The following is a 23,168-nucleotide window of genomic DNA, read 5'->3' as shown; positions in this document are numbered from 1 at the left end:
TAATCTCCAAATTCTTCAAATAAGTGCGACTGGGCTAATTGGAATGGTGTCGAAACAGGTTGGTCACACTTCTTGCGTATTTCTGGAATCGACAGATCAATTGGGGAAGATGCATTTGCTGTGCCATTTCGATGTTGTCAAAGAAGTGGTTTCGTCTGAATTGCCAGTAATGCCAATAAACAAAGTCGCCATTTTCCCCACGCGAGATAGCGGGCGCCGGATAAACAAATTGGAATGTCATGGGAAGTAACGCTACGAGCTAACTCTCTCGGATCCGATCTCGCGTAACTCTACCAGATGCTGGTTAAAGCGAACGCTGCCGCTCCAGAGAGCGAAGCGGTTTTCGTACAGCCTGTCGTCACAACACAAACTAAGCGGCGAGCGCACACCGCGTATACGAGCAGTCTAGCGATGTATAGCGAGATAGCGCGGGCGCTAGCCCTCGCGACTACGCCCTTATGATAAATGTGCGCAGCTGCTGCTCGAGCGACGCAGCCATCCTTGCGGGGCGATGTTATCGCGTGTGCCGTTCGTGCGACAGAAACGGCCGGCTTTTTCGTCTCTGCTTCAGCCGCGCTCGTCCCAAGCGCTCGCGCGTAAAACATACGTTGCGCGGGGCGACGTTATCGATTTGGATTTTATACGGAGCATGACGGCGACGGCAAAAATCCGCCGAGAGTGTCCATATGAATGCTATCGCAATAAAAGAACTGTACACAATTTACCGAAAAAGGCAGTGAGGAGAATGCGGCTGGAGATTGCGTGCGTGCAAAATCGCACAAGAACTGTTACGTTACATTGTTGGGTGGCGTCTGTTAGCGAACATTACTGCAAGAGCACGCGTTTGATTCCCCGGTGGTAATGGTGGACATTTGGTTTCATGAGAGAGAGAGATAAGATTCTTTAATGAAATGCCCGGAGAGGTTAGCCTGGTTTGTCGCCTGGCTTGCTACTCCAGGTGTCGGGTGATGACTGTGGTATATACCAATGATCACATATACACACAAATAGTACGTACAGTCACAAACACACATATTTACATAAAAAGAGTCCTTCACAAACTTTGATTAAGCTGACTGGTCCTCAAGAACGCCAACAGCGCTTTTGTGCTGCGCATCGCACAACTGCTGTCTTGCCACGGGCCGAGAAGGTGCCGCAGCACCAAGCTCGAGCCGCGTTGCAAATGAAGTGCTGCCTTCAGAATCTGTCGTTCGGCGTCGTAACGGGAACAGTCGCAGAGTACGTGCTTTAGGTCTTCCCGAGTGTTACATGTTGTGCACGCGGGTGAGTCCGACTGCCTGATCTTGTGCTTGAAGTATTTCGTGTAGGCAACGTCGAGTCTCAGCCGGTGAATGCAAGTTTCATCTTGTCTGGTCAGTCCCTGTGGCATAGGAAAGCTACACGTTGGGTCTGTTCTGTGCAGCGGTCCGTACTGGTTATTTGCATCGCTCCATATTGTTCTCTGCAGATTCCGCGCGAAGGCAGATACCAAAATCGCTGCGTCTTTTCTTGAGAAAGGAATTTCGATTTTCTCAGATGCTGTCTCATGCGCAGCTCTAGCAGCGGAGTCAGCTCGAACATTCCCTTCGATGCCGCAGTGAGCGGGCAGCCACTGCAGCCGCCTTACGAAGTATGTCGGGTTCTCATTGAAATCAATCTATGATGACCTCCGCAAGAATGCAGGGCCTTCTGCTGCGCGAACTTAGCGAGATGCACAGTAAAGACCGTGTCGAGCCGTCGCAGTTATTTGTCTGTGACCGAAGTTTATACGTCCAATATTTATATCACCGATAATGTGCCATTCGATTAGCTAGAACTGTGAAAGTAATATGACCTAGCACTAATGATCAGTTTACAATTATATAGACGCAGCACGACTGAACAGGCTACTTTAGCCAAAGCAGGCCAAGCCAAGCCGTGGTCCTTGTTTGACCGCTGGCTGGGGCAGGCGGACGACCGAGGCGCGGGGGCGCTCATTTCACTTATCGCACGCGCGCACCGCAATTAGCCAGACGCGGGCGTGGCCCGCAACTCTGGGCGTGACAGGAAGTTCTTTTCCAGAGAGCTTGAACCGATGGCCCAGCACGCTTGTGTGGCGTTTTTTATCCTGCGTTCTTTATGGTAGTTGTTTTGCCCGTACTTTCTTTCGCGCAATCTTAGCACGGTGGTTATCGGGTGCAGGCCAAACGCGGCGAGCGGTTGGCGCATTCTTCTATAAACTCCCGCGTACCGTGTGTGAGCGTGCGTTTTATATGTGCGAAGGAACAAAATATGGGAAGAGAACGACCGCACGGGTAAAGAACGCTTATTTTACAGACCATGCTGGCGAACACACGCGGTTAATTCAATCCGATATACACGCGCTTTCGCAGTGCCATTACGGCATTTCTTTATTCGGTTGGTGGACCGATAAACCATTGCGAAGCTGCTTCACTCGCATCCTAGGAGCACTGCTTCTTAGTCTCGCAATAAATGCGGAACATTCAGAAAGTTAGTAAGCTTACAGGCGAACTAAATGTTGTATATACATATATACTCTTCAGCGCAGCATAACTCGCCAATTGAACGTTCGCGACGACGCACGACATGTTTCGCATCGTTTTAAATTTGAAAGTAGCATCGCTTATATGACGGCACTTTTGCCAACGGACCGTCGTATACAACTAAACAAGCGCGTGAGCGATGGCGTACATTTTCCGGAAAATTGAAAAGGACACGAACGTACGAGTCAGCTTGACACAATGTAGACGGGCAGCACGAAAGCTTAGCCCACAAGATGTGCGACATACTAAAACTGGACAACCAAAAAACGGGAGGGAGGGGGAAGATGGGACGCTGCTGAGGTACAGACGACTGAGGCGCAAAATGCATTTCTTGAAAATGGAGAAGCAGAAGAGAAGACAGAGAAGCGCCATCTGTATTTTGCGCCTCAGTCGTCTGTACCTCAGCAGCGTACGCGCCAACTAGCCCAGAAACAACTCCTTTTGGGAAGACGGAAGCTTGCGATGAAGAAAATCTGGAAACAGGGGGTGGGTGCTTGAGCCGACGTTTCGACAAGTAGACTTGTCTTCTTCAAGGCTGGATTTCTAGCCTCGAAGAAGACAACTCCACTTGTCGAAACGTCGGCTCGAGCGCCCACCCCCTATTTACGAATTTTCTCATTAAAACTGGACAAGACATTCTTTCGACTAACCATAACAGTTAATTTATCCCGAGGTTTCTCGGTCATCATTGCGTGTTTCATCATACGGTACTGACTAAAAAAAAATAAAATAAAAGGGGGGGGGGTCGGATTTCCCGATGGTTTTCGATCATTCTATGCTAATTTCCCTTTAGCGTTTCGTCCAGGCGTATTTTGAGCAGCGGTTTGTCTACGTTATCACTATGCTCGGGTGGTCGTGTGTGGCGGATAGTAACGAAAAGAGAGAACCCAACGAAATGTACCCTAACGCTAATCTGGCCAGAAAGTGCATCTATATATACTACGTAAATGCCGCTTAACCCCATTTCAGTAAGGCCTGAACAGATTGTTTTTCAAGGAAGTCGACGTCGACCGCAGCGTACACATATACGCTCGCGACGTTTAGTGCATCATCATTCTAAAATGCAGGGCGCGGCAATTGAAAAAGACAAGCGTAGTGAGGAGGCCGCTGTCTCCCTGATCCCGACGCTGAATCGTCCTCCCTCTTCTCGTTAACGCAGCGCCATAGAAACGGAGGCAATTAAGCAATTCGCCGATAGATTGATCTCCCCTGAAGGGCTCGGGAAAAGCCACCGACAGTAAGTTTCGCAAAGCTATATCTGCCTGTATACAACCCTATCTTCCTCGACGGCGAGTGGGGGACATTTAGTACCAATGGCGAGCGACCGTGAGCAGCGCAGGGCGTCAAAGGGCATCGTACGCAGATATAGGGCTGCCGCCAATATTGCGTTCCACGCCGTCGTACTTACTGAAGGAGCTCTAGCAAAGCGCCGAACAATCGAGAGTGGCTGGCGACCCAAGGAACCGGATCGCGGAAATGATACGGCTTCTTTTCCGCGGCACGTCTACGTTGGCCTTGCGAACCCGTGGCACGATTTGCGTGCAGCACTCGAGGCGCACTCGTCGGAGGGCAATCTTTCGCAACGATCATTTCAGATGTCGCAACGTAATGCGTGCTTCCACGACAGAAAAGAAAACGTGCCCCACAGCCGGCAGTACGCGTTTGTGTGCTGAATAAGCAAGACGTTCCTTGACGCAGAATAAGGTGAACGGAAATGGCTGGAAAGGGAGAGAAGGCCCTCTATTACGATATCCACTCGACATAGACGAACAGGTCGAATGGCTATCACAAACTGGGAGTAACGAATGAGTCCTGGCAATGAAACTACTACTTGAAAAGGAACAGAAATACTTTGTGAGGAAGCAGCAAAGAAAAAGAAAAAAAAAGAAACATCGGCCAGCTGTCTCGCTCTCAACTCTTGCTATATTAAACGCGTTTACATGAACGTCACCGCAGCGTATCGCATTCCGTAGTGCATCATGGGCATACTGTGAGAAAGCACTCACACGCGGCGCACCTCCTCGAATCCTAAACAAGCCGCAACCTGCTTTCGCCGAGTGCGTTTCGCCACTGAGTGGAAGAGATATGCGTACACATGCATATTGTGAATGCGCGTTTGTCATCTCAAACCCTGTCCGTCTAACGCATTAACTAGCGCGTGACGCCTTTTACGTGGGTGCGATGCGCTAGAATGTCGATTCGATGCGCCGGTTGTCTTCGTGTAAACGCCACTCGTGACAGACTCAGCAACGTTATTGCGCATTAGCGGCTGAGCTAATAATAAAGGAAGTAATAAATAAATGAAATGAAAAAGATGCGCGTACATGTAATGTTAAGACTTGTAGCAAGCGTCATGTTGCAGAAATTTTGTATTTTGCGACCGCACTTTCTCCGTATACTATAGACAGCGCTGCATACAATCTCCGCCGAGCCGCATAGCGAGTGCGGCTCGGCCCCCTGCGACTTCCAACGGCGAGGCACGACCGACTGGACAGCGCCATCGCCGACGTGGGCCGGCATCGCGCCAGGCGGGCCGTGACGAGGATAACTCGGAGGGGGCCACGAGGGAGGAAGAAGAGCGCCGAATAATCCGGGGCCGCTTTTCTCTTTCAATATACGTGCTAATCACGCGGACCGGATGCCCAAATGGAGCCTTCTCTCGGAGAGGAAGGCGCCGCACGCGTGCCCACATAAGTACGAGAAGCATCCCTCCTCTTCCTCGCACGCTAAGACACCTCGCCGGGACTTCGGTGCACTCGAGCACACATGCAGGATGTCGCGCCGCTGCTGCCTCTGTTATTGCACGAAGCTCCGCCCCTTTCTGCTTGAGCGTCACAATCGCGCATCCCTTTGGACAAGCGCTGGATACGGCGGACATCCACGCGTCACGAACACGCACAAATGCATCACGTAGACGCGGCTTCCTGTTCGCGGGAAGAAGACGCCGCTGTTTTTCCGAACTACACGAATTGACTGTCCCATCAACTAACGCTAAGGAGAGCACAGACGAATTTGCGCACTCGCCGTTTATTGACAACATTTACGTCACCTTTAATTGACTTTAACACTTCAATCCCTGTTAATTCAGATTTGATACTCCTTTAATGAGGTTTTATTTCCCGTGGTTCACACCTAATCCACCTGAATTCACCTTTGAGTCCTTTTAGCTCGCCTTAATTACCATTCGGTTCATCTTATGCACTTCATGATCACTTCTAATCACTTGGCATACACTTGCTACATTAATTCACTTTAACTCACAATTTATTCATCATTAATTTAATTCTGATGCGATCAAGTATCCGCGTAGAAACGCGTACGCTGTCAGTGTGGTAGACTCTCGAGGCCGAGAGTTAGCGTCGGCCACGGTCGAGGCACGCAACTCAGAAACAGCAAAAGAAGCGGCAATCGCTCTCGCCACAACCACATGTACAGACGCCGCGGTGATCTTCACCGACTTGCAAGCAGCTTCCAGGAATTATGTGAAGGGCCGCATGTCAGCCGATGCACTTAACGTCATAAAACGGCGAAGCACTCCACTCCGATACACCTACGTAATATGGGTGCCAGGACGCGAGGGTCTACAGGGAAATGAAGCGGCCCATGCCGCTGCCCGCGAGCGCGTCAGCCGGGCTGTCCTGGACCCGCAGGATACCCGACCCGTGGTTGAAGAGACGGAGGCTGTACAGAACACCTATTCGTCGCTACTTCAACACTGCAGACTGCAGCGACGGGTGTACCCTACACCACATCCAAAACTGACTAAAGAAGAAAGCGTGATCATCAGAAGCCTGCAAAGCAACACACACACGCACACATGGAACATTAATGAACCGCCTCTACCATAGAGTTTCCTACAATACTTACTAGACGGAACTCTGGCGCTAGTGTCTATGGGAGCTGCAACGCATGGTGCTTCAGCCAGCATGGGAATGATGGGTTGTACACGGATTTGTCTAAACTTCGTTCTTTCGGATCCGTTTGGCTCCGCGTCGCCTGCATCCGCTTTGTCGCAAAACGAAGTTCAGTAAAAGTCAGCAGTTCCACTTCACCACTCTTACTTTTTTAGGCTCACGAATTCAAATCTGGTCACGAAGTTCCCAACGATCCATTCTTTTATCCGAAAAAAAACCAAAACACAGCAATAAACAAAGCCACAAGCGCGTTCGAAGCCCGCAAGTACGAAGACTAGGCACATCCGTGTACTACCCATCATTCCCATGGTGGCTGAACGATCAGAGCGCCAGAGTCCCCTCTAGTTAATTTTAAGAAACTCCATGGCCTCTACCCAACGAAACACAGCTTCATGTGCTCGCTCTGCAGCGTACCGGACACCCTGGCACATTTGCTCCTGGAATGCCCGTGTCATGCAAACCGCGATAGGCAACCGGAGAAGGACGTGAATCAAGCACCAAATACGAACGTCGACCTCCTAACCGAAACGTGGGAGGCCAAGCTCGCCCTCGAGGACCTGGAAGACCAGAGACAACTTGTCATCAGGGCCAAGAGGGTAGTCGAAGCCAGAGGGTTCCTGGACTAGGGAGCCCTCCCACCTTAGGGTGATACCGAGCATCGCTCGCAACGCTGTTTTGCAAATGAACGTTTATTTCTCTCTCTCTCTCTCTCACCCGGGGAATGCGGGCATGTGCCACACGTGACTTTTGGTACCATTCGTTCTGTCTACGCGGGACACAGAATATTTTTTTTTACTTATGAGCTATATATAGCATATAGGTTTTTCGCCTTTATAACGCGCATTTACGCATCCTTTGCTGCTTTGTGACAATAATTGGCGCATCCTTTCTGCTTTGAGCATTCGTACCATGAAATTATTGAAGGGACGTATGAGGAGGTAGTCTCGCGCTGACGCTTGTACAGTATACTCGCAGATTCAAATGAGACATCAAGTTTTTTAGTATAGGGTCATTCCATGCCAAATTATCCAGCGTTTTTCCGACCATCACAAACATGGCTGAAAAAAAATTTCCGCGTTTTTCTTGAAGTTCGAAATTCGCTCTGCTCGTTTATTTCTGTTGCAAAAAATCCCCCCCCCCCTCCCCTATTTGTGAGAGTATAGTTTTGCGTCGACTAAGCTAAAGAGAATCAAACAACAATTTTTTTCCCAAAGACGTTTATGAGATGCGCTCGATAAAATGGCATTTCTGGCAAGCTAATGAAGTGATGTAACTGTAAAAATAGTGACTTATTTATGTATACCGATTCTTCGAGGGCTTTTCGCACGAGCAAAATTGAATAATGTTGCAAATTTTGACATTTTTTTCCAGGAACAAGGCAAACTCAAAGGGTAGAAATGAATCATATGCTGGCGGCCTGTTCGACATACTACAAAAGAAAAAATAATTTAGTCGCTGAAGGTGTAGCAGATCGTCTGAAAAAAAAAAAACAATTGCGAATTTCACTTTTTTTTTAAGAAAAGCTCTGTATTCAGCGTCAAAAAACTTGCCTTGGTGGTCGGAATAAAGATATGCACGATACTTCACTTGAAAGCTCTATTAGCTGAACATAGGCAAAGTTACAAAAGGGTATTTTTTTTTTAACTTGGGAAATATTTTTTTTTTAATTTTGCATCTCCACCAGCTTTTCGCCGACGTAACTCAAGCGGCATGAAGCACTCGCAACGGCAATCTTCAGCCCATGGCCACTGACCTGCGATCCAGACGTCAAACATGGTGCTGTCTATAAAGTAATGGAAAAGGAAATGGGGTTGCTTTATAGACAGCACCATGTTTGACGTCTGCATCCCAAGTCAGTGGGCATAGGCTGAAGATTGCTGTTGCGAGTGCTTCATGCCGCTTGAGTTACGTCGGCGAAAAGCTGGTGGAGATACAAAATTTCAAAAAAATATTTCTCAAGTTAAAAAAAAAAAATACCCTTTTGTGACTTTGCCTATGTTCAGCTAATACATAGAGCTTTCAAGTGAAGTATCGTGCATATTTTTATTCCGACCACCAAGGCAATTTTTTTGACGCTGAATACAGAGCTTTTTTCAAAACAAGTTAAATTCGCAACTTTTTTTTTCAGACGGTCTGCTACACCTTCAGCGACTAAATTATTTTTAGTTTGTAGTATGTCGAACAGGCCGCCAGTATATAACTTATTTCTACCCTTTGAGTTTGCCTTGTTCCTGGAAAAAAATATCAAACTTTGCAAGTTTATTCAAATTTGCTCGTGCGAAAAGCCCTCGAAGAATCGATATACATAAATAAGTCATTATTTTTACAGTTACATCACTTCATTAGCTTACCGGAAATACCATTTTATTGAGTGCATCCCATCAACGTGCTTTGAAAAAAATTGTTGTTTGATGCCCTTTAGCTCAGTCGGCGCAAAACTACAGACTCTCACAAATAGGCGGGAAAATATTTAGCAACAGAAACAAACTAGCAGAACGAGTTTCGAACTTCAAGAAAAACGTGGAAATTTTTTTCAGTCATATTTTTGATGGTCGGAAAAACGCTGGATCATTTGGCATGGAATACTATAACGACTAGTATTCGCAATTTCTCAAGATAACAACGTCATGTCGCGACGAATCTGGCCTCTAGTGATAATATTGGCTCTGATCTACACGTTCCGAGTCAAAATTACGCCGATATCACCCGAACTCAAGACGGTGGTGACGAAAGTATGTGCATTACTTAACCCTAAATTGTCCTATTTCAATCCGCGAGTACTGTGCTCACCATTTGTGTTTTCTCAAGAATTGGTTATGATTATACTACCATTGCGAACATATGTTAGCCGACACAGCGTCATCATTGAAACTTCTTATACGATTAACGTGCAACTTAGCAAACAGCTTTCTTTGCTTCGTTCTGTGTATATATGGGTACCTGCATACAATTATACAGCCAGTTTACTGATGCGGCAAGACAACTTTATTTGCTGGATCAGAATCTTACGCACACTTTTTGGGCGTATCCTAGCTTCCAAACGTGTCATCTACCTGATCTTGATACTTTGCTGAAGCTACAACTACCATCGCAAATTTCCCGCTCCAATGCGACGTTATTAAGCCGCCTTCGGATAGGTGTTGCGTTCACAAAGGCGCGCTCGTTACGCATCGGAATGGTGGACACCTCTACATGGGTGTCATGCAGAAGTGTCTTACACCTCTCCGGGTGCTCCTGACCCAACTGGACTCAAAGCCATTTTCTGTAGCCAAAATTTTCGGACCATGGACATGTGCCTCGAAGGCGCAGAAGGCAACTAAAGCGCTACCGAAATGCCTAAAATCATCAGGTCCGAGTGATCGCCTGTAGACTGGATGTGCTCCCCCAAGCGCGCACGTGATTCTGTCCATCCCTCTCTGTCTCTACTTCCCCTCCCCCTTTATCTCTCTCCCCCAGTGCAGGGTAGCAAACCGGACGTGCGTCTGGTGAGCCTGCCTGCCTGCACTTGCTTCTCTCTCACTCCCGTAGCACAGCATCGGGGTGACGCTTTCAGACGTCACGACAATCTCCTCCTCACACTCGTCGATAACCTCCGTATGCTATCAATTCCCTTGGCACTTCGACGGCCCTTTCAGTAAGAATATTTCTCACCGAGAATGTCAAAAGAGCAGTAATACAGCGCCTTCATTCCAATGTTATATATTTTATAGAGTCATATATTGGGTTACATGAGCCAGGCGAGCGAAAAGTAGTGTTTTCAATTCCCACATTTCCTGCGCGCCTTCTCAGAACGATTTTTGTACCAAGGCTATGCCTGTACTACGAATGTGCTAATGCATTCGAGCATCAAATAAACGGGAATAATTTCGCATTAGAGAGCGCTTAACAAAAAGGAAGAAGTTTAAACGATGAAAAAGGCGCAGACTGAAATTAGAAGTGCCGCTGCGATTCCCTCACCCAGCGCGTCGTCTTAAAGAAGAAAAAGAACAAAAAAAGACTTCTAAGATCATCTTAAAACAAAACAAAAAAAAGCACTTGAAATTAACCGCTCGATTTGAAGCGTCGAACCTCGTCTAAATTGTAGATCCTAATTTGCACCGTTAGTTTATTTCCGAGGGGAAAAAGAAACGCTCTGCTCGGGGAATATCGCAGCAGTCGGTTCAGTTCTCTGCTATCCTAGATATGCGGCGATGACATGAAAGGCGCGGAAAAAAGAAAGGCTTTCTCCAGCTCAATCTTTCGCTCCCACGTACACAATAAGCACCCATCGTAAAATCTTTCTCGTGCTGATGTTTCTTTTTCTTCGGTCAAATTACCCGATTTCAACACCACTACCGTCGTTCACGTGCCCGCATACAGGGGGCGCACGCCCGGACAGTGACGCCACGTGGAATCAAGCCAAGCCGGCGCAGTGAGCCTGGCGAACCCGGCGCGTTGGCTCCTGTTGGAACGCGATAAGGAAAAGCCAGAGAAGCAGCGAGCCGCTGCGGACAAAACGTGATCGGAGCGGCACTCGGCTGCTTCTTCCATCGCCCAGGGTGAGAGATGCAAGAGCAGAAACGCCCTCCTATGCCATATTATGGTTTCACTTTTTTTTTCTTCTTCTTTTGTTTGCAGCTGGCTCTTTCCTTCCCCTGTCTCAAAGGTCGTCTTACTGTGTCTACACACCTTCGGGATAGAACTGTGCAGCAGTGTGGAAGGTTGATGCGGGCCCCTTACAGTAGAGCGCCTCTATACAATTTCATCTCCAAATCCCGATTAGTGAACCCTTTTTTGTACGTCAGAAATGCTATTATTTGCAGGACAGGTAGAGCGAATCATGTTCGCTATCACCGATTGACTCATGTGCAGTTTTGTGTTCTTTTCACGGTTCGCAGAAAAAAGTAGTGAATGTATCCCCTGTACGGTTCTAGGAGGACACAGCACAGTACATCGAGCTCTCTTAAAAAAAAAAAATAGCGAATGAGAGAGAGAGAGAGAGAGGTGGCCGTTTACTGCTATCTCAGATCGATCCCGAAGCCTTTCCTCTCCCCTCGACGGTCGCCCTTCGCTAAAGGTCGCCTTTCTTGCGTCGCATAGCAAATACGGCCAAAGCAGATAACCCGTAAGGTGGTTGGCATATGCTTTTCATGAAACAGAAATAAGTAGAACAGGAGAGCAAAGAAGGTATAGAGAAAGCTGTTACCGAGAATCTTGAAAAAGATTCATCATCGCCATCCAAGAAACTTATTAGACGTACCTATCTCTGCATACAGGGATACGATACGCATACCGGATCACAGAAAACAGTCATCCTAACGAAGAGAAATCCCAGCACGCAGCATCGTGCAATCATGGAAACAGCCGTATAGGACACACCCGAAGGAAGTGCTACCTCAGAGAAAGACACACCAAAGTGTACACGTACTGTCCTTATATAGTTCACCTAGGGATCAGCTATCTGATTTTGAGAACTTCATCACGGAAGCCAGAATACTAACTAAAGGCCGTAAGCTCGTAATAATAGGGGATATTAAAGCACCCCACACGGCATGGGGCTGCAAGCACACGACCAAGAAAGGAGCACGAGTGAACGATACAGTGCAACAGAATCGCCTAATCTCTGGAATGATCCAAAACTAACGACTCGAACAGGCAGTAGCGTATGAAAGGGCACGAATCAAGACCATACATTTGCAGCCTGCAATACGGGAGGCAATACAATGCCCCGCCTAAGCTGCAAATGCCTTTTTGATCCGAGGCACGGTCAGCATTTGACGTTGAGACTAATTCCACACAAACGTCGTGAGTTTAGTGAATGAGAGGTAATGCAGCCTTCATTAAGGGTACGATAGCGGAACAGCAACCGAACGACTAATATCCGCGACGCTTTCAACTTCCTTCACTGAAGGTATGTCTAGGTCCCCCTACCCACATTTGCTGCCTTTCGCCTGTAAAGGTGCGCCACGAAAGCATGGAGCCCCGAATGTCAGCGAAAGGGGCACGACCTCCCGGTGTATGTAAAATCAAAGCTGGCCCTCGGTCAAATAAGTGCCAGCAAGTCCAGGGCGCGAGGCCTTCGAGTAATTGATTTCTCTTTTGAGGAGTGCCCGCCGCCGCCGTCGTAACCGTCCAAGCTGAATCTTCAACCTTCGCGAGTATACGGGCGCTTGATTAGCCGGTCCCGTAATGAATACAAAGCGTGCGCACGAGAGCAGAAACTGGGCTCAGAGAAAAGACCACGCGAGGATGCCACAGCGCTCATCCCAGGGGGCGGGATTAGTCTGGCGCAACTTTTAATCTCCGGCTGACTAAGATGGGCTGCGGATCCAGGGGCTTATCCCCGCGGGCGTCCATCTCTACGCGATGAGCAGAAACTTGACAAACGGCCCTGCTCGGAAAGCCATGACTGAGGCCCCAGCAATCAGCGCGACGGATGCTTGTTGCTGCAACCAGGTCCATATTAAAGGGGCGGCATAGATATATTGCACGCATAAAAGCACACACAACTGTGTGCAAGGAATGCGAAAGTAACAGCCATGTGTTGTTTTGGAGGCTTGAGGACAGTCCGGTGAACCGGAAAATGACATGAGCTATGACAATGTCCTGAGAGCGTCAACGAAAGATTACATATGTCATGCTATCCTTTTCGTATTACTGCCCGCGTACGTCGAAAGCGCATACTGAAGGTACTCTGGCATACTTCCGCTTGTGTTTGCACAGCTATACCTGAGAGTCTGGCACGTGCGCGTGGGAACGCAGTGTTTCACAGTTTACCTGTCTGCCAAGGGCGTAGCCAGCAACTTTTTTCGGGAAGGGGGTTCAACCACCCTTTATGTATGTTCATGCGTGTATATGTATGTGGGCGTGTATATATACACGCGTAAATTGAAAAAAATTCGGCAGATCCCACGTACCATGGGAGTCGATGTTATGCGAAGCATGCGGCGAGTAGGTGACTGTGGCGTAACTTTTTTTACTGAGCGACACGTTACAAAATGACGCTAAATATTTGTATATATTTTATACGCACACTTATATATGATGAAGAGCGACATATGTGTTATATAACCAGTTGTTTACGGTTGGGTAACGCTGCCAATGGCAACGTGGGTATTACGTACACCAGAAGCGGTAAGCTGATATGTAGTGCTTATACGTGTCCCGAGAACGCACGCACGTTTCACGAACCCGTGTGCATGTGTGCAAGAAGTTCTTGACAGTTCTTGAACAAGGGCATCATCAACGTGATCAGTGAGCACCAGCAGCTGGTCGTGACTTGTTATAGGATCTGGTCCTGATCGTGGTGACGAGGGGTCCATGTGTACTGAAGTATGTGGTATAGTAGAGCTGTTGGAAGTCGTGGAGGCCTCGGTCATTTCGTTGACAAATTGTCTGTCGACAGAGCCGGCGACATGTCGGAACCTGAAGCCACCCTTCGCGTTGGTGAGGCATAGGCCGTCGAGGCTGGTGCCTGGATAGTGCTACGTAGACCAACATCAGTGGATGGTGTTTGTCATATTCGTAGACTACCTGGGCGTATGTGGCCTACGTAGCCTAGTCTACAAAGCGGCTGTCAATCAATCTGGCATCATTCTCTGTCAGCATGAGGCCATCGCCCAGCCTCGTATGAAATGAAGAGGACACTGCGTCGTTCTGGCGGACTAAGTGTACTTTACGGTGCGATGATGTGAATATCATACGTAACTTTCGTTAATGTATTCCTCCGGGGTCGAGCAATGCTTCAATATAGCTTGCTGAATCATAGGAATAGAAACGTAATGTTTATTAGACTGCTATAAAAGCGGAGCCAACTCTGGAACTACAGATGTTAATCTGATATGACGCCTGTATCGTAGGAGTACAGATCGTCGGAGTATCATGTAGTGTTTATTGCTTTCTTGTAAAATTAGATAGCCAGCACCACAACCACAATTGACGTTGCACCGATATTTCGCCTGCGTATGCTCTTTTTCCAAACCAGTTTATAGACATGGCGTGGCTCAATGGTAGAATACCTGATTGCCACGCAGAATGCTTGGGTTCGATTCATGCTGGGATCCTAATTTTCATTCTTTCCATTCGTTGAGTCAACGCTGCCGATGTTGGTTTTTCTTAACGCTCTAGCATTTAAGTTACCTATGTCTGTTCTCGCCGTTCCTGGGTAGATATAAACTGTCAATCACCTGTGGCGCATACCCGTACACCGCGGCCCGTGGTAAACGGGTATGTGCCGCACGTGTCTAGTGGAAAGGGTTTGACGATGTACGCGACAGGATTTTAACGTTATTCATGTCATGACCCTGCAATCATATTCGTCAAATCCTCTTACCCTCCCATGCAAATTTTGGTCTACACCAAGTTAAGGAGGCGATCATGAGAGCACCCAGACGTAGGCGGCTAGATAGATAGATAGATAGATAGATAGATAGATAGATAGATGCGTAGATAGAAACGCTCAAAGTGCCAGAGGTTCGCTAAGAAATGCTTCGCATTTAAAATTCGGGGAGTGTTTCGGGGACAGAGTCATTATGACTATGGCAATGTCCGACTAGCACACTATTTAATGCATAGTCGCAATATGTCGTTAAAGGTGACGTAGCAACGCCTTTACTGCGACTCACACCGCTGTCGGTAGGTAGGGCAGTGTCTAAGCATTTTTATTTCTGTAGGTTGGGGGTTTTCCAGCTGGCCTATGGCGGCCTGGAAGGATGCTCTCTATTGAGGTCAGAACGAGCACACTCGGCGATAACCAACGTGGACTATCAGCCATTAGGACGACCAGGAACAGGCATTTTCTCAAAGCGGAGGGTTTACGTACGTTGTGCGTCATCGCAGTCTATCACGTAGTACATCAAGGCTGCGTTGAATCACGTTATGGTGTCGTCCACGAAAGCAACTGTCGCAGATTTACAATATCGTCGAAACAAACGAGTCCGGCTAGTGGCGCGACAGAGAGCTGAGACCTCTGATGCAAATGAGAGCGCACAGTCTCCCGTCTCACGGGCAGGCCACGCACACGCACGTGCACGCACGCACACACAGGCGCTTTTCCTCCGCACAAAGGGCGGCCGCACTGCAGCGGCCTGATATACGGCGCCCGTGCCGCCGTCTTCATACAAAGCAGCCTGCCTAGAAGGGGAGCCGCGCCTGCCGGTCGTGCGTGCACCGTTTTGTCTTCTGCGAGTGCAAGCAGGGCCGAAAGCAAAAAATAAAGTAGAGCCGAGCGGTGCCTGCGCCATCTCGGTTCGATATGGGTCCGGCGCCGGTCGCTCGCGCGGCATACCAAGACGGCCGCGGCGACACTCCATGGAGAGCACTGCGTGGAAAACCGAATTTCGCCGCCGCCGTTTTCGGAGCCCGCCTGCTGCTGGCCCCTTCGAATCCCTCTCTTTATTCGAACCGCGCCATCCTGCCGAGGAGAGCCGATATTGAATATGCACGGCGAGACACACTGCCATGCACGCACGGCACGACCCTCCGCTTTTCTGTATGCGCCCGCCTGTATCTCGCCCTTTTGCGTCGCCTTTCTGTCATTTATTCGATATCGGCAAGGCTCGAACGTCGTGACTCTTCGCACTTGGCAGCCCTTCAGGCCCTCCGTCGCCGTGGGGCGAGGTTCGTTTATGCCTATTCATGTCAGGATTCGTCGCATCGCCTGCCGAGTTTCTACAAGGGCGTCGCTCGCTGTAGGGAGAATACCCTCGATCGACACCCGCTCGCCGTGCGTCTCGGCACTGCGCCTTTCCCTCCCATCCTCTCGCTTTTTTTCCACAGCCAGGAAACGTCGTTAAGCGTTTGAAACGAGGAAGTGCGTGGCTTTTCTTTTCACGATGCGAGCACTGTCTGACGAAGGACGTACTGGGCATGCGAGTCACGTGTATACTAGGGACGTAAGAACGTCGCCGTTCCAATCGAACCTGATTGGAGAATCACCCAGCACTCCATATGTCCACTGCGGACTATTCTACAAAGTAGTATGCTTTCGCGCAATGCCACCACCGAGTTCTGGAGGAAAAGATGGCCGCTGAGATTCAATGCATCCACGTCCGTGTTAGCAAGGCATTCTGGACTAACGGCGCCTCTCCAAAGCTAAATAATTATGTTTGTTTTTCCAGTAAAAGCTTCTCTCTCTCTCTCAATGTAGATGTGTCTGCGCTCTCTCTCTCTCTCTCTGCAACTCTCACACCTCTCTTAAGGTCGCAACTGGCATACGTGGTGAGGGCGCACCCTCACCTTCCTTGAAGGTTCTGCCCACTATATAGGATGATAACTCGCATGAAACTGCGCTCGACAACATCCGCCTACTCATTTCTAACTTAACGGTCAGTGGTTTTATTTTTCCGGAATCGTTGTTGGGGATATTCGAATATCAAGCAGTGTGCGGATTCATTTTAACACGTCCGCCATATCTGTTTTTTTTTTTTAATTTTAATGCTTGACGGATGCACTTCATGCAGTAATAAGTAAATACATATGCACCTGCGCTGGCTTGGTGCTTGGACAAATGTACAGCCGCGCAAAGAAGGAATGGCGGCAATTGAATGCTTCTTCCTTTTACGTTCTGTTGATCGAGTAAACTACGACATTGAATGACGAAAATCACCAGTAACTTACCTCCTCTGTTTTCGCTATCGGCCGGCTTCACTTGAATTGGACGGTTCATCTGCAGGAAGAAAAAGGATAAAATTAAGTCACGAAATTACGACGACTGGCTGCTACTATGTATAGCTTTGTTGGATTCTATGACGCTTGTTCGTATTTTTACATCAGAGCTTTAGCCGGTACTCTTAATCTCGTGGATACGTGCCAGATCTTTTCTTTTTGTTAAATAAACGTGGTTAAGGAGATCTTTGCGTCTATGTGTGACTCCGGCTACTCCTCTTCTCGTACACAGTAGCTGTCATTGTAATGTCGTCAACAATCACAAAGCAATACAAGTAAGCTAACACTCACACATACTCACTCTCAGTACTGCAATAAAAATGTCCACGCAACAGGAGAGTTCACACAGCATAACAGTTCGCTCAAACGAAATGTGCACACCTAAAATGTAGTTTCGCCAGGACGATCACACGGCAGATAATTAGGCACATACAAATTGCCCATTAATTGTCACACTGTAACTGCATGCAACACTCATGTTCGCGGGAAAAAATTCTGCACAAACATGAAAATACAGGAAACAGGTAGCCAAGAATACCTGTTAATAATATCCACGCGAACAATAATTTTTACGTGATTTGAAATATTTGCAATGCTTTTGATTTCTCCAAAAATTGTACTAATGCGCGCGCTGCCATGCTTTGAACGTTTTCTGCTCGCCATGGACCAGCAATTTTTCGCCATACCTTGTAGGTAACACCGGTGCCTGCGATTTATACTATAAACATTCATTTTTCAGTTCACTAAAGTATTATTAACATTATACTGCATAAACACCGTGCAGTAACAAGTCTTTAAATTTCCTAACCTCCTACTGACGTCAGTCGTGTTTTCCCCCGATATCAAGGCAGCACGACGTCTTCTTGCAATGGCAAGAAATATTTAGCAACCATAGCACACTTTCCGAGACAAGTCCTGTGATATAGATTTTAAGTCGTTGCTGGTACTTCATCGACAGCCAGGAATTCATACAATAGGGACAACATTTCTTACAGAAAAAAAAAACAACAAAACACCTCTTCCTTCGAAGAAAATTGTAGCTTTATATCGTCAATAAATATAATTCACTCGTGCTGCTTTCGTGGGCACAGTTTCGTCCCCCGCTGGTTGAAGCGAAGTCCAAAGACTCGTTTGAATAACGAATGCGTTTTGTATTTTGCGCCGCACCTGTTGGCATAACTCGGCGGTGTTGTACATTATTTAAAAGTGATAGTGCGAAAATAAAACGTGGATACTCTCTTATCAAATACTCATATCTTAAATACTTTTATCAAGTTTGATACGCAACATCGATCATTTAAAATACGAGGTTTAAAAAGCTGTTAGCATAAACATGTCCAACCAGCAAGCCCTTATATCTGTACCTCGATTTGTAGAAAAACCGCAGTTCGGAGTAGGCGGCGCGAGCATATTAGCGGGCGTCGAAGGTGCGGGCTGGACCCCCGTCTACGGCGGCCGTACTTCGGTGGGTTTGATAGGGGCAAAATGGAAAGAACTCGCGCGTGCTTAGATTTAGGTTCACATTAAAGAACCTAAGAAATCAATCCCGAGTCTCCCCCTTATGTGTGCGTCATAATCATATAAAGGTTTTGGCACGTAAAACACCATCAATTATAACATGTTCAAAGGCTGCGACTGTGATCTGGAATGCCGCTCGCACGTGTTGCGGCGCGACGAACGGTCGCGCTCAATGTGACTTGCAACACGGGACCGCGTGGCATCGAGCGTTCAAAGTGGTGTCGTGTCCGCTTCGTAACGCGCGTCCTCCCCAACTTCTTTTGTCCCAGTAACTGTAGCGCAGTATTTTAATCATGCAAAATCAACTAGCCCAATACCTCACTTTGCTAATGAGTTCAAAGACTGCACATGGTTTCTACTAGCCTTCACTGTCATAACTAGAGGCGGTTTTCTCATTTGGGGATGATCCCAAATAAGAAAATATCATTTAGTTGTGGAAATAAAAACACGTTGAAGCCATCTGCTATGTTTGAACCGCGAGACCACGCGCTCCCGTGTGGCATATTGAGCGCGACTGTACGCGACCTCGCATTTTTCACGGTGTTCTTCAAATGGCCTGACGACTTTCGTGTCACGTGATATGCGAGATTATGAAGGAGGAGGTAACCGCTTGCGGCACGAAATATATCGCCGGCCATTAGTGTACCGCCGAATGCCCGTAACGTAAGGTGATTTGCCTGAGTAGATTTACAAGATGAAGGGGCAGCGCTGAATCAATTTCGCCGCACTCGTGGCACGAGCGCCATCCTCGCAAGCACACGGCGAAGAAGAAGCACTCGTCATCAGCGAGGAAACGAGACCTTCTGCTTCTAGCATGGCGACGGCAGCAGTCGGCAGCACCAATTTTTTTCTTCCACGGTGAGGACTAAAATGCTCGGGCTTTTCTTAACTGCTCAGTCTTCCTTTCGTCGGTCCAGTCCTTCTGTCTCCCTCCTTTACCCTCGAACGCGTTCCTTTTTTTCTCTCTCTCTCTTGGTCCTAATATGGCGAATAACTCGCCCGCCACGTCTTCGGGTCTCTCAGCCGCCGGAAATAGAGCGTCGCTTCCGTTTCCGGAGTGTTGCGTCCCCGAGATAGCGGGAACGCACGTTTGCTGTCCGTGCCGCTTTTCCTACTTTCTTTCATTCCTTTCTTCCAGCCGCTTTCTTACATCGCGCCCCTTTCAACAAGTTTTTATACCTTCTCGTTTCTTCAGCGTCTGCTGTGCGCTAAAGCCGCGCAGTGCAGCGAAAGCTTCAGCTTCGCTCAGCCAATCAAAAACGAGAAGCGAAATTCCCGTGTTTATCTAAACGGACAAGCAAATTTCGTCGCTGTTGGGAGCGCAGCAGCAGCCAATCACGGTACCCAGACATGCGTTGGAGAAGTCCCTCGCAAATAAGTACCCAGGTTTGTGCGACGATAGTTTGCAAATTCGACCTCTTCTAAGGTGGAGGCGACAGCTGCAGCATCGGCAATAATGCACCGTTCTATTTAGACAGCCACGCTACGTTCCGCTGCGGGCCCACTCAGCGAGAGGCGTGCACGATAATTTAATGCACGTTATGGACGTGACGGCCGAGCTTATTCAGTATGCAAGTGATAAGAGCAAGAAAGGAAAACCGCCTGTCAGTGGGGGTTTTAGTTCAGCGCAAACAGCAATCGATTTTTCGCCCCGTCCTGCGCGGCACTCAATACACCGAACGGCGTGTGCCCGTCGTAATTTCCAGCGAGCTCATCTTTACAGCCCTGCATTGGTGGTGCCACCTGCGATCGAACAATTTCTCATAAACAGCGAATCTTTAACAAAAAAGAACTCGGGATGCTAGAGCAGTTTATTTTCGAATTCTCATTTTTACGTTGACTCATTCGCGCTGAATGTCAACTGAGGTGACGGCGCAGTTCGCGTTGATGATGGCACTATCGCGGCCGACTGCTTCCATTGGAAGAACTGCGTGCGCGGGGTCGATAGCATCACGAGTTTCCTCTCGTTGTTTATTTTAACAGGACTACCCGCATTAATTTTGGTCGCTGAGAAGGTATTGTCCACAATGTGTAAAGTACGTAGGCGTATACCGTAAATATATAAAACAGCCAATCCTGTGGCATCATCATGTAGACGCGCTGACTTATACGGAAGAAGAACGGCTATTTGGGCTAGTTGGTTAAAGTGCATATTGAAAGGTTGCAGCGCAAGCACGGTACTGCTGAAGGAAAAGCGTAAAAGCGAGGAACGGAAAGCAAACAGGGACGACACGAGCGCTCCTCCTCGTTCCTCGCTTTTACGTCTTTCCTTCAGCACTACCGTGCTTGCGCTGCAACCTTTCAATATGACTTACACGGACTCAGTTTGGAAGCAGGCGGTATCGCTAAGAGTTTGAACGCGCTGGACAATGAAAACAAATAGCCAGAAGACCGTTTTTTTACCAGATATATACCCTACAGCCGCAAAGTGCATGCGTTCTTGAAAGGGTGCCTACACGAGCTCACAGCACACGACAGGGCGTTATGGTGACAACCAGGAAGCTCTCGTATAGCAGAGGTGTGCAGCAGCAGCGATTGTATGTCTCGCACTATACTGCAGAAAGAATTCAAGCGACTCGTCCTGATAATGACGTTCTTGGACTGATATGGAGACGGCCACACAATGCGTCCCACTGTACGTTCAGTAAAAGTTGCAGCATTAGCTTACAAATATAAGCAAATCGATTAACGACAAGCACTGATGTAGGAACGCGCCCTCAAGGCCGAAAAATATTCGTTATCCAGTACAAAAGACGCGCGTAATGTGCACTCAAGACGTTTTACATTTCAGAGCTTTCCAAACTCCCCTCTGCTTCAGTAGATGTGGGTGTGTAGTAGCGAAAACAGACAGACGAAGTGCGCCTTGTAATTTGTCTGTTTGCGATTCTACACACTAGTGGTTCTCAAATGGGGTTCCGCGATGCCATCGCCCGCGAAAAACAAACAAACAAAGTTTTCGGAGGCGAGTTTTGACCTATTCCCAGTTCCAGGCTCTGCTCCAGGAACTGCAGCAACATTCTAAACAAGATCGCCTCGGCTGCCCCAACGCCTCAATTAAAAATTAAGCCTGCTACATCAGCCAAGCGAAGAAATGGGGTCCTACATGAACTTACAAACTGTGTTTCAGCTTTTCTGAGAGTAACCGTCAAAATTGTCGTTTACTTAAATAAAAGGCGAAAACCCTTCATCGATATCGAGTAATGGGCAAAGCGGTGAATGTCAATCAATTGAAATATTAATAGACGATCGATATCATCAAAACAAACTGCAGAGAAAGGCTTCCGCAAGAGATTACTCGAGCCAGACTTTGTTCCGCAAACACAGACATCTAGAGAAAGCAGGATGCAGTTGCCAGCGTTCTCAGGCACTCGGCTAAATACAGGTGTGCAGCCGAGGAATGCCGGCCCCACGGAGAAGGCGAGCTGCCTCCTGCGACGGTGTCGATTCGCCAGCAGCCAAGCGGCACCAACAAACTTTCTTTCACGAGTTTGGAAAACGAAGCGCCAAGGGCCTACGATGCTGCTCCGCGACACTGCTTCTTGGCTGGGCTATGGCTGCTGAGGAAGGAATCCCTGTCCGCGCTATATTTTTTTCCTTCCAAATCCCTGGGCCGGCAAGCGCGCGGTCCACAGAGAGCGCGCAGTTCACGGTCCGCTACGCAGCGCTAATACCCAGCGCGCAGAATGAGAGGGGAAAGACGACCGGTTCTTTGCACAACGTCCGCTGGTATCTTGGCCTGGCCGAAGGCGCTCTCTCGGATTCGACTTCGCAATTAAACTCTCGGGCGTCGCAGACACCGGAGCAAACTCGCTGGGAGCAGCGAGCGTGAAAGAAGAAGGCCGCTTTAATGCAGCACCGCACTCTGGATGCTTCTTCCTTTTGTCTTCCGTTCAGCCGACACTATCCGCAATAGAAGAGACAGCCCAGCGGCCGTGCAATTAGGACAACCCGATGCACGCGTGCCAGCTCGAAGGGGCAGCTCTCTTGGGGCGCAAACACGAGTTTAAGCCCTTTAATCGGTCGGACTGCGTTTGTCCCGAGGCGCACAAACAGAGAGTAAGACATCAGGCACGCGAGAGGGCCTCGGGCTGTCTAGCTAAGCTGCCCTCCGCACTGCCATCTTCGTCGACACGAGCTGATAAGCGGACCAGCCGACCGGGCTAGCAAGCTCGCGTGCACAGCGCGCGCCGTTATGAATGTTGACATGACGGCGGCGTCGGGCAAGCGAGCAACGCGCAGAGTTTGCGACGAGCTTTGATTGGATAATGCGGCGGCCAATGGGAGCTTCGCCGCGGGCCATCGGAGACGCATCTTGGTGGCAGCCATTGCGGCGTTCAGTCTGCGGCTGTCGTGGCCGGTTAGCCCGCCGACGACATTGCGTCCGGCAGCCGAAGTGAGCGCGGCACCTCTAGCAGCTTCCCTCGGAAAGCCCACGCGCGCTGTTTCAATCAGGCCTGGTCTGCGAAGGAATTAAGGTGACGCTCAGAAAAAAACCAAGACGGCGAGGCCGAAGGCGCTAATGGAATACGCCGCCGGCACATGCATTCTG

General features: G+C 48.5%; 1 protein-coding gene across 5 annotated transcripts in view; it reads right to left on the bottom strand.

The window, feature by feature from the left end:
• Positions 1-23,168, bottom strand: part of LOC119393186 (CUGBP Elav-like family member 3-B) — an 886,629-nt gene that overhangs the window by 188,418 nt on the left and 675,043 nt on the right. For all 5 annotated transcript variants that reach the window (XR_005183869.1, XR_007416317.1, XR_007416316.1 and 2 more), the window contains one exon: positions 17,054-17,102. Coding sequence is in view for 1 of the 5 variants with exons in the window: in XM_037660028.1 (XP_037515956.1) it covers positions 17,054-17,102 (49 nt within the window). In the remaining 4 variants the exon portion in view is untranslated. The remainder of the gene's footprint in view (positions 1-17,053; positions 17,103-23,168) is intronic.

Source organism: Rhipicephalus sanguineus, chromosome 5, assembly GCF_013339695.2.
Source record: "Rhipicephalus sanguineus isolate Rsan-2018 chromosome 5, BIME_Rsan_1.4, whole genome shotgun sequence".
Classification (NCBI taxonomy): domain Eukaryota; kingdom Metazoa; phylum Arthropoda; class Arachnida; order Ixodida; family Ixodidae; genus Rhipicephalus; species Rhipicephalus sanguineus.
Note: the sequence above shows the minus strand (reverse complement) of the source record. Positions and strands in the feature narration are given on the sequence as shown.